The sequence below is a fragment of the Gopherus flavomarginatus genome, chromosome 5 (assembly GCF_025201925.1).
Source record: "Gopherus flavomarginatus isolate rGopFla2 chromosome 5, rGopFla2.mat.asm, whole genome shotgun sequence".
NCBI lineage: Eukaryota > Metazoa > Chordata > Testudines > Testudinidae > Gopherus > Gopherus flavomarginatus.
In genome coordinates, this window is record NC_066621.1 from 90,080,685 (window position 1) to 90,095,857 (window position 15,173).

Below are 15,173 nucleotides of genomic sequence, written 5' to 3' on the forward strand. Positions count from 1 at the left end.
TTCTTTAAGCTAGACGGGTATTACTTCCATTTTACAGGTGAGGAAATTGAGGTACAGGGAAGTTACATGCTTGCCAAAGGTCACAAAGGAATTCTGTGGCAGGAGCCAAACCTCCTCACTGCTAACATAGTGGTTTAACTGCAAGAGCACTCTTCCACCATACAAAAAGCAGGCAATCTTGCAGAAGAGTTAACACGGAGGAAGAAGGGAATTTGATTCTGTAACTTTAATTTATTTTCATTCTTCTCCATCGGCAAGCTTAGTCAGGGAATAATCTAAAGAGGACTTTCTGGGTGGAAATGGAAAAACGGTAAAGAGATTGTTTCAGCATGTAGCAATGAAGCCTTCAAAAATATATTTCTTGCTATGTGTGTCTGATCTCATACAATACAGGGGTGTCCCGTCAGTGACAACAAATGACATTGGGATCTAAGTTCCCTCCAAGTTGCACGGCTGCCTATTAAGCCTCACGGAGTGGCTCAGGGCTGTGGCAGGGAGATGCCGCTCCCTGCCAGCCAAAGCACGGATCTGTAGCAGCGGGGAGAGGCATCCCTCCCCGCCGGCCCCAGTGCGGACCTGCCCCGGACTTGCCACGGCTAGGGGAGAAGAGCCCCTCCCTCAGCACTTCCTGGCCCAGGCCCACTGGTGCTGCTGGGGGAGAAGAGCCCCTCCCTCGGCCCGGCCCAGGCCCACCAGAGCTGCTGTAGCTGGGGAGAGGCACCTCTCCCCTGGCCTTGAGCTGCCTCGGCAAGAAAGGGCTGGGGAGAGTCCTCTCTCCCCACTCCAGCCCCAGGGCAGCCTGCACCCCAAACCCCTCATCCCTGGCCCCACTTGAGAGCCCGCACCCCCAGCCAGAGCCATCATCTCTGCACATCCCAACTCTCTGCCCCAGCCCTGAGCCCCCTCCTGCATCTTGAACCCTTCGGCCCCACCACATGAATTTTATGTGCACCAATATGGAGGTGATGTGTGACACATCACCTCCATATTGGTGCACATAACAAAATTCATTCTGCACATGGATGTAAAAAATTAGAGGGAACACTTACTGGGATTATATTCTATGACCTTTTTTTCCCCTTATGTTTCTTAGGTGTTTTATACATAAATGATTATTAATCTGAAATCATATATGGAATCTCTCTTGTATCTACGTTAAATAAAAGTATTGAAATGACAGTGCAATGCCTAGCGTCCACTCATAACAGCTGACCCAGGCCTTTTACACAGGGCTCGCTCTAGGTTTTTTACCACCTCAAGCAAAAAATTTGCCACCCCAATCTCAGGTGGGGCTGGGGCTCGCAGGCTGCACTGGAAGCAGAGGGAGTGATGTCACCTTGTCCCAGTGTCTGCAGGGGTTTTACCCCTTCCCCTGCCCAGCTGTGCAGAGAAGTCCCAATATAAGGGGTGTGTAAGGAGGCACCCTGGCTCCCCGCCGCGCCTGAGAGGGACGAGCCAGAGCAGGTGCCTCGGTGGGCGGAGCCAGCACTGCCTGTCCCCGCCCCCCGGAAGTCAAGGGGCGGGACAGGAAGTATAAAAGCCCGGCCCCAGCGCTCAGTTGGGCGCAGGCTGCTGGAGAGGACAGATGCTGGTGCCTGGGCTCCCACTGGGCCCAGCCTGCCCCGCACCCACTACCCAGAGGAGCGCTGGCTGGACCTGCCCCGTGCCCATTACCTGGAGGAGCGCTGGCCGGACCTGTCCCGCGCCCACTACCCAGAGGAGCGCTGGCTGGACTTGCCTCAGATCCGGTACCTGGAGGAACGTCGGCCTGACCTGCCGTGTACCCGATACCCAGAGGAGTGGCCTGAGCTTCCCCATGACCGGTACCCGGAGGAGCCCATGGTCTGGGACCCCCCAGATGATGTTGGCAAGGACCAGGTACCCAGAGAGGGGGAGGTTGGAAGTGGCCCGGGGGTAGCCGACCCTGGTTTGGCTCCTGAAGAGCCCGAACCCATGTCAGTGTGTTGCGGCCAGGATCCCCACTAACCGCAGCGGGTCCTGACCGCTGCTAGGGCCCCGGGCTGGAACGCAGTGGAGTGGGAGGGCCTGCGTTCCCCCTGCCACCCGTAACCGGATGGCAGACTCCCCCTCTTCCTGCCTATTGCCTCTGCTCTGCCCTGATCCAGACGGCCAGAGCTAACTAGACTTGTGTTTGGTGCCCTGCCCGAACCAAGGGCTGAGCCCCTTTGACTTTGCCACTGCTCTGTCCTGATCCAGAGGGCCAGAGCTAACTAGACTTGTGTTTGGTGCCCCGCCCTGCCAAGGGCCTGGGCTGATACTGTGTTTGCTCAGCCCCTGCTAGAGGCCTGAGCTTGAACTGCTACTGCCCTGCCCTGCCAAGGGCCTGGGCTGATATTGTGTTTGCTCAGCCCCTGCTAGAGGCCTGAGCTTGAACTGTTACTGCCCCGCCCTGTCCAAGGGCTGGGGCTTATTTACTTTGAGAGCCCCGACCCCGGCTAGAGGGCCGGGTCTCTACCTTGTTTGCAGACCCTGTACCCCCCTCAACACCTGTGGAGGGGCTAAGCCTACCCGGACTGCAGCGTGCTAGGAGGCGCCCTGGCTCCCCGCCGCGCCTGAGAGGGACGAGCCCCGACACGACTGGCTTACAGGGTGACACAAGGTAGTGCAGCAGCCAGTGCACAGATGAGGTGGCGCAACTCTGGCTCCTCAGCAGGACTCGCCCTCTCCTCCCCAGGTAGTGGCTGGGCCCTGGCAGCTCAGCATCCCAGGGCTGGCACTTCCCCTTTCCCCTGCAGCCAGGGTCGTGGCGCCCTCGCCCCATCTAAGTGGCGCAGCTCTGAGAAAGCGCAACTGCCCTGAAAAAAAAGGATGGCCGGAATGCCAGCCCTGGAAATGTGGTGCTCCAAGCACATGCTTGCTTTGCTGGTGCCTAGAGCCGGTCCCGCTTTTACAAGCATTGGTTACCACATCCGAGAGCAGATTTTTAGTTAGAAAACTGAACAGAAAATATTTACCACTTTACAGAAGTGTGAATGAGTGTTTGCAAAGGACCTTGAGATTGAAACAGGTTGGTTTGCCCCTGGGCTGGAAAGCCCAGGGCTAAACCAGCTGTGACTACAAGATGAGCCAACCTGAGAGGAATCGGACAATTCATATATAAATGGCAGCAGGAAGGTGAAGAGGGTAGGGTAATTGGTTGAGAGAAGTAGCGCAGACTGCCAAAAGCAGGAGGCCTTGAAGTAAGCTAGGGGAGCCCAGGAAACAGGATGCTGTGAGGAGCTGGAAGTGATGAACACTTTGTGTTTGTTTTGGGACTTTTGAGTTCTGTTTTTGACAAACTCTGTTGACTGCCTTGTAAAGAGTGAATTAAAGGATTTTGGGCTGAGAAAGTGACTGGAAACTGAGACACGAGTTCTTAAAGGGGCTCTCATGAGGGGGAAATTGAGGTAGGTGGCAGACACTGTACTAGAGATCATCCAATAGAAGGTCAATAGCCTAGGATCTATTCCAGGTAAAGTACCTGAGTAGGTAATAAATCAGACTGAGGAGGGAGTGATTGATGCCTGCAAAGATTGAGTGACCCAAGTGCTCTCTTCTAGCTCCTATTTTTATATCCTTTGTTTTGTCCCATATTTTGGCGTTGGCAAGCAAAGAGGTATGTCATAACTGGAATATTGATTGGAGGGGGTTGTCTATTTTTCCTGGAATATGGGTGGGAGGGAGGTGTCTATTTTTCCTGCAGCCCCTCACGGCAACTACAGCATGTAACACAAGGACTCTGAAGCATCACCAGGAAGCCAGTTACCTGCCTTGGTGGACCAGGAGTCTGAAAGGGCCTAGCAAATCCTAAATTCTCAGGAGCTGGTACCTGTGTTGCTTCTGTGTTTAGCAGCTACAAATGATGCAAAGTCGTTGCATGTAAATTTACCAGGTAAATTATTAAAAATTGGAAGAACTGCAGCAGGGAATGTGACCTGAATTAACCCTTAGCAAGCCAGAAGGCGCTGGAAAGCCGATTCTGCTCTATAAGAGCTGCTGTAGGTGGAGGCAGAAGGCCAGGGGGTGGGAGCAGGAGAGCTGAGGCCTGCAGCCAGATGATTTTTCCTGCTAAAGTCAGTGCGGGTATCTCCCCTCCATCATCACCTCCCTGTACCGCAGCTGGCTCAGGACAGCAACGAAGGAGTTAAGGGCTGGTGCGGGAGAAGGCCGGCTGTCAGGAGGGAGCATGTGCAGTTTGCAACCGCATCCATGCTATGGGTTAGTGTCACTGGAACATTTAATCTTCAGCCGCCGCCGCCTCGAGCCATCCATGGAGACGAGGAAGACAATGCGCGGCTGAGCGGAGGAGGAGGGAGAGGCAGGAGCGAGGCAGAGCGTGGCCGCAGCAGCTGCTCTGGAGCGCTCTCTCCCCATCTCCGTCAGGGTAGGTGCAGGGGGAGCCCGTCCAGGCCTCCCGCGACGGAGCTGGCGGATGCCAACTGGGCTGGGGGATGCGGGGCCGGCGTGGGAGCCGGAGGGAGGGCTCTGGAGCCCGGCCGCTGTTGCTTTCGCTTCTCGCTGCGCCGCCTCCGGCTTCGCTTTGCTTCGCTTCCTCCCGCAGGAGAGGAGTTGGAAGGGGGGTGAGGAAGCAACTCCCACCCGGAACAAAGCGGGCTGCAGGGGGTTGCCCGGGGCAGCGGAAGGCAAACAGCGGGAGCGGGCTGGCCCCTTGTGCGCCGGAGCAGGGCGTGCTGGAGCCTGCTGTAGGGAGCAGATGTTGGCAGCGCCGGGGGCTGGGCGCCAGCGCCGCTGGAGCGGAGTTGCGGGGGGTGGCTCGAAGGAGCCGGGGCCGGCCATAGGCTGGGCGCTGGAGCCACACGGACGATTCCGGGTCAGGATCTGGCGCCCCCTCCCGGGAATAGGCAAAGCGTCCGCGTGGGGCATCTGGCAGGCGCTGAGACCCGGCTCCCAGCAAAGAGAAGGCGCCTCGCCTGCCCCGGCTTGCCCGCCCTGCCTGATCGGGTAGCGGGACGCAGGCAGGAGAGATCCCGGGCACCTGCAGTGTCTGCCATAGGTGCTGGAACTAGGGGGTCGGGGGAGTGGGGCTGCCGCACCCCCTGGCTTGAAGTGGATATCCTCATATACGGGGTTTACATTTGGTTCAATGGCTTTCAACACCCCAGTATACAAATAGTTTCAGCCCCCCTGGTTCTGCTCTTCCCCTGCGCCTTCCACGCCTTCTCCTTCTCCTCCCGCCCCCCAGCAGGGGCCCTTCCCCTCCTTCCTTTGTCCCCTGTGGCCGTGAAGAGCCGGGGCTGGCACGCACTGGGGCAGGTCGAGGGTAGGCACGTTTCTCTGTGTGTGTTTCGCGTTCAGCCAGAGGTGATTGAGATGAGGGGTAGGGACCCTTGTGCGATGTACTGGAGGATCCCTGGTAGAGCTGCCTGCGCAATGCACGTTAACATGGTCTCTTCGGCAAGAAAACGGGTCAGCTTTGACACTAAGCATTTTCTGTAGATTTTGTGACGTTTTTGTTTTGGGAAACAAATGAAATGGTGTTTGAATAGTGCCGTGTGCCCTGCTTTTTCTGAACAGCACAGCTTAGTTTTTCTCTGCCCAATGCCATTAATTGTTTTGATATGAAACTAATTTTTCAAAAGTTTTTCATAAGGCTGAATTGGGAATTAAATGTTTTAATCTTATTGAAATTAAACACTTCAGTTGACCCAAACTGAAGAAATTTCCAGAATTTTGTTTTTGCAGAAAATTTCTTCACTTTTTAGTTTTTGTTCCTTTTTCAGAATGAGGAAAAATATTGGCATTCTTGAGGTTCCCTCTAAACAGAAAATCTGGCTTCTACCCATCCCTAGTCTTTGGTACTGGAGTTTCTTAAGATACCTTTAGACATTTGTGATGGCTGGGATATTAGGAGGTGGGTTCCAAAGCCCCTGTCTGAGCTGGCGTGTCACACCCAGGCTTCCTCGTCTGGTTTTGGCATACTCTTGCGCTGGACCTCCAAACTTGTGTCACAGAGGAGCTAAGGTTCAGAAGCTGGACCTGCTCTCCCTCCCACCAGAGGCAAGGAAGCTTTTCCAGCTTCTGTATTTCTTTTCAGTTTGTTGCATTGCTTAATAACAGGAGGATCCTCTTATTTCCCTCTTGCCAGCTGGACAAGATGGTCCCTCCAGGAGCTGAAATTATTCATAGGCAGGATGGTGAATTTGATTACCTGAACTGTATTTATCAAGTGTCTGTAGAAGAAATAAAGCCCTCAGAATGCAACATCCTTTCATTTTCATGTATGCAAATACATTAATACTTATACTGCATTGGTCAAGGACTTGATAGTGATAGATAATAAATCCCAAAGGAGAATTTAAAAAAAAATTGAGTGAGCAGAAAAACAGCACTTGTTACAACGAGACCTCTACTGGCGGCAGCCACTGCAGGCTACAAGTCAGGCAAGCCATTCACTATGTACCGAATGTTAAGTACAAGCTTATGTCCTATTTACATCAGTGGGATTTAAACCTGAGATTAAGCACTTCCTGAAGTGGGGTCATAATAAGCTGGTCCAAGATATTCCACACATAGATGACAGAAGTGAACATGTTCCTAACTACAATGATACAGTACGTTGCTGCTGGGAAAAATGTATTACACTTCAAAGTGGAGAGGTACGGTGGGGAATCTCCTACCTGAGCTTTGTTGTACATATAGATGGCCTATTCTGCACTGCTTATGTAGAGGACCCTTCCATTTGAGAGACACTATTACTGTTTTGTAAAAGGGGAAACTGAGGCACTGTCCATAGTAGATCTGGGACTACAACCCAGGAATTGACTCCCATCCCTTGGTTTAACCATTAGTTAACACTGCCTCTCAACAAAGGATAACGGGGCAGGGAGGCTCACTTACTATTTTTTGTTATTATTGTAGGGCCTAAGAGCTCTAGTCATGTGCCAGGACCCCGTTGTGCTACATGCTGTACAGACACAGGATGCTTTGAGATCCTCCTGATAAAATGCACAAAGAAATACAAAGTATTAACTTATCTCCCCCTACCCAGGATAAGTGACATACAGGCACTGGAAAGAATATTTACTTTCTCCTTATTGATATTATCACAGCATGACCATAAGGGAGGTCAATATTATTGTATCTATTCTACAGATGGGTGAAAACTCAGGCAGACAGAAAGTAAGTGCCTTGCTCAAGGTCACACAGTGAATCAATGGCAGAGCAAAGAATAGACTCTGGGAATCCTGCCTCTTATATCTACGCTGCAATCAGGCATTGTGATTGTAGCACCTGTATATGTGCCTGAGCTAGCTCAAGTAACAATGGCAATGAAGCCACAGCAACATCGGCAACTTCATGGGCTAGCCCTGCCCGCCCAGGATCCTACATTTCTACTTGAGTGGCTGCTGACTATGCTGCTGCCCTAGTTCCTTGTGCTAGCTTTGATCTAGCTTAGGTCTGGCTCAGGTATGTCTACACATGCTGCAGTCACATCTCCCAATTGCAGTGCAGACACCCCTCCAGTGGCTTGCCCTGGTCATAGTGCTATATATAATATAAATGCCAGAACTGACACAGCTAAGGCCCAATTATGACAAACAAGCAAAACACTGTAATCAAACAGAAAACACATACATCCAGAGTAAATGGTTGACCTATTTGATTAATAATGACTTATCATAGCTGCAGTTGTGCCAGTAAGGGTCACATATTGGCATTCTCACAGTACTGCAGATTATTGTAAAAAAGCTCATGGAGGATCACACAAATGATCCAGTGGCTAGAAAACAAGCCTACAATGTGAGCCTTAAGGAGCTCAGCGTATTGAAGGGAAGGATGAGAGGTGACTTGATTACTGTGTATAGATGCTTACATGCAGGATGAGAGAGCTGATCATCAGGGATCCTAGTTTTCTGGGATTAAAAAAAATAAAATTCTCGGATTTAAAAAAAATAAAATGTATTTTGCATTTTTCCATGATTAAAATGAGATGCTGAATTTTAGTTTCCCTAGCCACAATATATACAGGTATCAATAAAACATTGTGTTCAACTGTATACAAAGGAACCCCATTTATTCGATGTAATTGGGATTGGGGCCAGACTAGATCATCAAAAATTGAAGTGAGCTGTAGCCCACGAAAGCTTATGCTGAAATAAATTTGTTAGTCTCTAAGGTGCCACAAGTACTCCTGTTCTTTTTGCAGATACAGACTAATACAGCTGCTACTCTGAAACCTGTAAAAAATTCAGATAATCCAGAGAGCTTCAGCCCTGGGTGGCGAGGGTTGGGCTATCAGTCCTGATTCAGTTAGTAAGGAGGGCTGGATAATGGAGGTGCACATAAACGGGGTTCTTATTCTTTTTATTTTTTCACAATGTGTAAAAACTAAAGATTTTGTGTAAAAATGCAAATTCTGCGTTTTTCCATGGCAAACGGATTTCTATGATCCCTGCTGATCACAGGGGGCTTTTCAACCTTGCTGACAAAGGCATAACAAGATCCGATGGCTGGAAATTGAAGTTAGACAAATTCAACCTTGAAATAAGACACAATTTCCTATCAATGAGGGAAATTAACTATTAGAACAGCTTACCAGGGGAGGTGGTGGGCTCATCATTAAGAAGACATAGGATATCCTTTTTAAAAGATATGCTTTAATCCAGTTTCTGGGAGAAATTTTACAGCCAGTGTATGCAAGGGGGCAGACGGGATGGTGGTGGTGGTTCATTCTGGCCTTGGAATCTGTGATTCTATGAACCATGCATCCGACGAAGTGAGTATTCACCCACGAAAGCTCATGCTCCAATACGTCTGTTAGTCTATAAGGTGCCACAGGACTCTTTGCTGCTTTTATGAATCATTGTGTCCATTCCTTTCTTTTATGGGCGCTGGAGACAATGGGAAGTTCTCCATTGCCCTCAACATGCTCATAATATTTGCAACTCTGCAGTAAGACAATGACAATCTCATGCTTCAGGGGCTTCAGCCATTTGCCTGCAGGGGTCAGGAAGAAATGTTTCTTTTCTCTAATGCACAATTGTCTAGATGTATTCTGAGGGGTTTTTCCCATCTTCTTTTGAAGCATCAGCAACTGGCCACAGCTAGATACAGAGTGGACCCGTGCTCTGAAGTGGTACAGAGAATCCTCTATCTTGATGCCTGGCTGGTGTTTTGCTCATGTGCTCAGGGTCAAACTGATCACCAGATTTGAGGGCAGGAAGGAATTCCCTCCCCCCACTCACACACACACCCTAGCCCAGATTGGCAGAGATTTTGGTAAAATGAGGGTTTGCCTTCCTATGCAGCATGAAGCATGGATTGCCTGCTGGATCATCTGGTCATATCTCACCTAATCAATTCCCTGCCATTGCAGGAGCCTCGGGCATCAGTGGCATCTTGGATTCGTCTCCCTGCCTGTGGTGCACATTATTAGTATTATTATATGTATTATCATGGCACCTAGGATCCCCAGTCAGAGACAAGACCCTGTTAGGCTAGGTGCTGTACAAATATAGAACAGAAAGAGAGCCCCTGCCCCAAAGACCTTACAGTCTAAGTATAAGACAAGAGACAACAGCAGGATATGGACAGATGGGGTAATACAAAGAAACAGTGAGACAATATTGGTCAGCATGATCACCAACAGCTGAACTGTTGTCAAATTATTTGTAGGTATCACAGAAAAGGAGTGTTTTGAAGGAGGATCCTAAGTTAGTTTTGCAGATGTTTACAGGTAGCTTCTCCCATACATGAGCAGCAGCATGGGGGAAAGCAAAAAGGTGCTTGTTTGAAAATTTAACGAATGGGTGATGGAGGCCGGCTTCCTGGGCTAATCAGAGGCAAGAGTTGACCTTTCAGTACTGAATGAGAGATGATAGGTAGGGTAGGGATAGGTTGTGAAGGGCCTGAAAACTGAAGACAAGCAGCTTGTGTTTGATGTGATAGAGAAGGGGGAGCCAGCAGAGGGATATAGTGAGAGGGTGACATGGTCAAAGCAATGGGCTAGGACAGGAGTTCTCAAACTTCATTGAATTGCAACCCTCTCCTGACAAGAAAAATTACTACCTGACACCAGGAGTGGAGACTGAAGCCTGAGTCTGCCTGAGCCCCACTGCCCGGGGGGTGGGGGTGGGGGTGGGGGCAAAGCAGAAGCCCAAGGGCTTTAGCCCCAGGCGGGATCCTGTAACCTGAGCCCCACCACCGAGGGCCAAAGGGCTTTGGCCCTGGGCAGTGGGGCTTGGGCTTCAGCTAGGGTTGCCAACTTTCTAATTGCACAAAACTGAACACTCCAAGGCCCTGCCCTACCCTGCCCCTTCCCTGAGGCCCCGCCCCTTACTGCTCCATTTCCCCTACCTCCATCACTCACTCTCCCCCATCCTCACTCACTTTCACCAGGCTGGGGCAGGGGGTAGATGTGCGGGGTGGGGGGGTGAGTGCTCCAGCTGGGAGTGTGGGCTCTGGGGTGGGACTGGGAATGTGGGGTTTGGGGTGCAGGATGGGACTCCAGGCTGGGCCAGGTGGCTGGCGGGTGGAGGGGGTGGGGTCCAGGAGGGAGTTTGGGTTTGGGAGGGGACTGTGGGCTGGGGCAGAGGGTTTGGGTGTGAGGTCCTGGCGGCACTTACCGCAGCTTCTAGGAAGCAGCTGCCAGGTCCCTGTGGCCCCTCCAGCATGGGCAGCCAGGGAGGCTCTGAGTGCCACCCCCAGGCCTGCAGGCACCACTCCCGCAGCTCCCATTGGTCACAATTCCCAGCCAATGGGCACTACTTAGCTGGCACTCAGGGCGTGGGCAGTGCGCGGAGCCTTCCTGCCCGCTCATGTGTCTAGGGGCCGCAAGGACTGGGCGGCCGCTTCCGGGAATTGTGCCGGAGCTAGGGCAGGCAGGGAGCCTGTCTTAGGCCTGGGCCCCCGCTGCACTGCCAACTGAATTTTTAACGGCCTGGTTGGCAGTGCCAACCAGAGCCACCAGGGTCCCATTTCGACCAGGCGTTCCAGTCAAAAAATGGACCCCTGGCAACTCTAGCTTCATCTGCATGCCCCAGCAATTCTAATGCCAGCCCTGTCACAACCCACTTTGGGGTCCCAAACCACAGTTTGAGAACTGCTGGGCTGGGAAAATGATCTTTGCAGCAGCATGCTGAATGGATATAAGTGGAGCAAGATTGCATCTCTCAGGGCCAGAAAGAAGAATGTTTCAGTACTTCAAAGATAAGATAATGGGAGCCTGGAAGAACATTTTAGCTATGTGGATGAATAGGAAAGGCCCTCTCTTAGATATGTTATGCAGAAGGAATCTGCAAGACTTAAGCATAGCCTGGATGTGAGGACCTAGAGTGGGGTTCAGCTCAAAGATGATAACTAGGTTATGGGTCTAAGTGACAGGCAGGATGGTGGAGTTGTCTGCAGAGAACAAGAAAGTTTAGTCTCCTGGTGACTGGATTAGTTTAGTCTAACCCAAGTTATTGGGCCCAAAACAGGGTGAAATTTAATGGCCTGTGATACGCAGGAGGTCTGACTAGATAATCAAATGGCCCCTTCTGGCCTTAAAGTCTTTGAAACTATGAAGGCAGATAAGCAAATTTTTCACAGAAAATGAAAGGAAAGTGTCCTAAAAAGATGGCTACAAAACAGTAAAGATTTGGTAAAGCCTAATGTTTGTGAGGCGGTGAAGGTTACAGTGGCATATGAAAAGGATCTGTTTGTCCTGGGACTAGAGCCATACAAGTAGTAGGGTAGTCGTTATTTCTGTTGATGCTATGTCACCCTCAGGATATTGTGAGTTTCTGGATTTCATTTAGTAAAAGTCATATTTAAATAAATAAAGTGAAGGGGCTTCCAGTCATGGCTTTTCAATGCCAAACTGCCTGCCACCTTCAGCAAAATAGACTAGAAAACGGTCGTGTTAATTAAAAGGCACCAATATTCCTTCCCCCTTGGGTTAATTATTCTGGGGAAACTGAGTCAACTGAGCTGAGTAAGCTTGTTGTTTACCAGTTGGAGTCAGATTGAGATAATTTTTCCTTTCTCCACCTTCCCCTAGTGGAGAGTTTTGTATATTTAGATATGTTCTGAGGGTCTTGCATATTTCTTTGCATAAGGCATTGGCCACAGATGGATACAGGATCCTGACTAGAAAAATGATTGGTTTGTTCTGGTTTGTCAGCTCCTATGTGGACTGAGAGTAAAGCAAGACTCTATAAAGGTACTTTTGGTTTTGGTCTAAACTGAAGTACACTGGAGATGAATTTTAAGCATCTAGCAGTGGGAGTTCCACCTTCCAGAGAAAATCCTATCTGTAACAAGAAGGTGAAAGTGGCTATTTTCTTGTTTATTTTCAAAGGAAGGTTTAGCACCCAGGGAGCTAAATATACTGACAATACCTGGGCTCCTCATAGCCAACAAGTGAATATATAAAAATGGCCTCATTTTGCTTCTCAGATCTGCTTCCCATAAATATATTTGAATAAGGTCTGCTGCTTGTATCATCACAACAAATGTTTCCTCCTGTTAGCCCTGCAAGCCCAATACAGATGTAGTGGACTGAACTGGAGCCTGTTGTGCTTAAGCCAGCAACAGAGTTATCTAGTCAGTTTCTAGTCTCTCCATTATCCATGATGATGTATGAGGCAAAAAGACCCAGCTAGTTTCTCACATCCTAGATGAAGGCTGCTGTGCTGGCAGCCAGAAAAAGCACATTCTTTTGAAAACTGAGCCAGCTGGATTTGGAAGTCACACAAGAATGGGGGGAGGGATAGCTCAGTGGTTTGAGCATTGGCTTGCTAAACACAGGGTTGTGAGTTCAACCCTTGAGGGAGCCATTTGGGGATTTAGTTGGGGATTGGTCCTGCATTGAGCAGGGGGTTGGACTGGATGACCTCCTGAGGTCCCTTCCAACCCTGACAGTCTATGATTCTAGTCTATATAGTTTGGTTTATACTCTGTCAGACCAGTGGTCCATCTAGCCCAGTCTACTGTCTTCTGACAGTGGCTGGTGCCAGGTGCTTCAGAGGGAATGAACAGAACAGGGCAATTTATCAAGTGATCCATCCCCTGTTGTCATGGAGAGAGGATAAATACAATGTCTTTTACAGCACCACTTTTCTGCCTATATCTGCACTTTAAGGTACAAATACCATCTGTGCTGGACGGTTGTGATAAGAAGTTTAGGCAGTGATTCTATCTGATAGTGAATAGGAAAGAAAGCAAACTGAGTTGAAGCTCTGACTCTGCAGCAACAGATACTAGTATCTGTGCCAGTTTAGAACAACGTGCCTGTTTCTGGTTGGTTAGCATGCCACATTCCTGTTAACTTCTTTGTAAGTGATACAACCATTGTTGTCTGTTACAAGTCAGAGGTTGTTCATAAACTCAAAGGCACCAAACACCTTCCAACCACCGCATCCCACAAAATGCAAAAGATATAGGTAATTTCCAAGGTTGCCTATGTGCATGTTCGTAACTGTTTTAAATATAATATTAGCCTGAAGAGAAGCTGGGCAGCTTTAGAAGTTTCTCTTGTAAACTATAAATTCCACATTGAGGCCTTGGCTACACTGGCGCTTTACAGTGCTGCAACTTTCTCGCTCAGGGGTGTGAAAAAAACACCCCCCCTGAGCACTGCAAGATACAGCGCTGTAAAGCGCCAGTGTAAACAGTGCTGCAGCGCTGGGAGCATGGGTCCCAGCGCTGCAAGCTAAACCCCATGAGGAGGTGGAGTACGTGCAGCACTGGGAGAGCTCTCTCCCAGCGCTGGCGCTGCGACCACACTCACACTTCAAAGCCCTGCTGTGGCAGCGCTCCCACGGCAGCGCTTTGAAGTTTCAAGTGTAGCCAAGCCCTGAGTGGGGAATCAGAACTGGTTCCCATTAGTGGGGGTCAGGGAAGGATTTATGTCATCCTCTGCTTGCGTATTGCCAATGAACCCAGCTAATCAAATCTAGTACAGTAGTTCAGAGCAGCCCCACTCCTAAACCTTCCCCTCCTCCACAATCTTCTGTTCAAGCTCTTCATAAAAGTTGGATTAGCATATAAAGAGGATCTTGTCCATTAAGTCTTCACTGTCATGTGTTATCTTTCCTTCAGTTGCATAAGGCTAAAGAATTAGTGCTCATTAGATCAGCAAGGATGGGGTAAGCTGGCAAGTCTTGAACAATCAGTGAACTCCTTTCTTGCTGGATCGTCCCTTTCAGTCTGATATGTTTGTCTAGAATTAAGGCAGCGTCTACCAGAAGTACATATTATAAAGAAGCTCCGAAAATCAAACTTCTGTCCTTGAGTTCTGCTGCGCCATCACTGCTGGTGAAAGAAAAGGGATTCTAAGTTGCTTTGTGCTGTCAAATGGCTGCAGTGCTCCACCTCAGAGGTGGCTGCACTTCAGTGGTGCTTGTAATAATCTCTGTATATGTATCCTGGATGTAAAATTCAAGGGGAGAAAACTGTAAAACAGCATAAATGGTATAGCTCCATGAATCTTGTCCAAGGTATTGATTTAGATCTATAAAAACCTATATTAGCCTGGGAGTATAAAGTAGTAAAATCTCATTTCATGGGCAAGTTAGTGATAGAACGGTAAGGGAGATGTCATTTGACTCATAAAATTCTACAGAAGCATAATTTAAATGGTGTCATCCTCTGTGGTGTGGCAGGGGAGATTCAGACGACACCCCCCTGTCCCCCCAGCCTCCCAGCTTCAGGTCCTCCAGTTGATGGAAATTTTAATAATACGATGTTGTCAGAAATGGGTCAAGTTAGGTATCATTCGAAAACCCTTTCTGCATGAACACAATGGTACCAAACCTGACAAACCTACTACAATTAAGTAGTTATGTATTTGAGAAAATGTTTAAAAATAAACTTTTTAAAATTATACTTTAATATAAGGATGCATTGCTTATATAAAAAAGACATTGATCTTTGGTAATTCAAGGGTAGTTAGCCTTGACATGTAGGATTGAAACCATTTATTTATCAAAGTCATCATTGGTGTCCTCTCTGGGGCACCACTGCTAGACATGTCACACTGATCCTCATCTGCGCCACACTTGCATATCTCCATACCAGGCAGGCTTCTGGCCAAACATTTGCAGGATAGTGAACATCTGGTCTTTGCTTTTGATTACCTGAAGGATTGATTCGGGAGCATGTGATATTTCACACATAACTGGTTTTGATCAGTCCATCTCCCAAAATTCATCCATGCCTGAAAGTGAGAG

At 49.1% G+C, this 15,173-nt stretch overlaps 1 protein-coding gene across 3 annotated transcripts in view; it reads left to right on the forward strand.

The window, feature by feature from the left end:
• The first annotated feature begins 4,209 nt into the window (after nt 1–4,209).
• TMEM229B (transmembrane protein 229B) overlaps nt 4,210–15,173 on the forward strand; it is a 63,204-nt gene continuing 52,240 nt past the window's right edge. The window contains exon 1 of one of the 3 annotated variants that reach the window (XM_050953638.1): nt 4,210–4,384. In XM_050953638.1, coding sequence (XP_050809595.1) covers nt 4,210–4,384 — 175 coding nt within the window. Of the gene's footprint in view, nt 4,385–5,214; nt 5,282–15,173 lie in introns of those variants that run through there. The other 2 variants (XM_050953637.1, XR_007774482.1) reach the window with 2 other exon arrangements.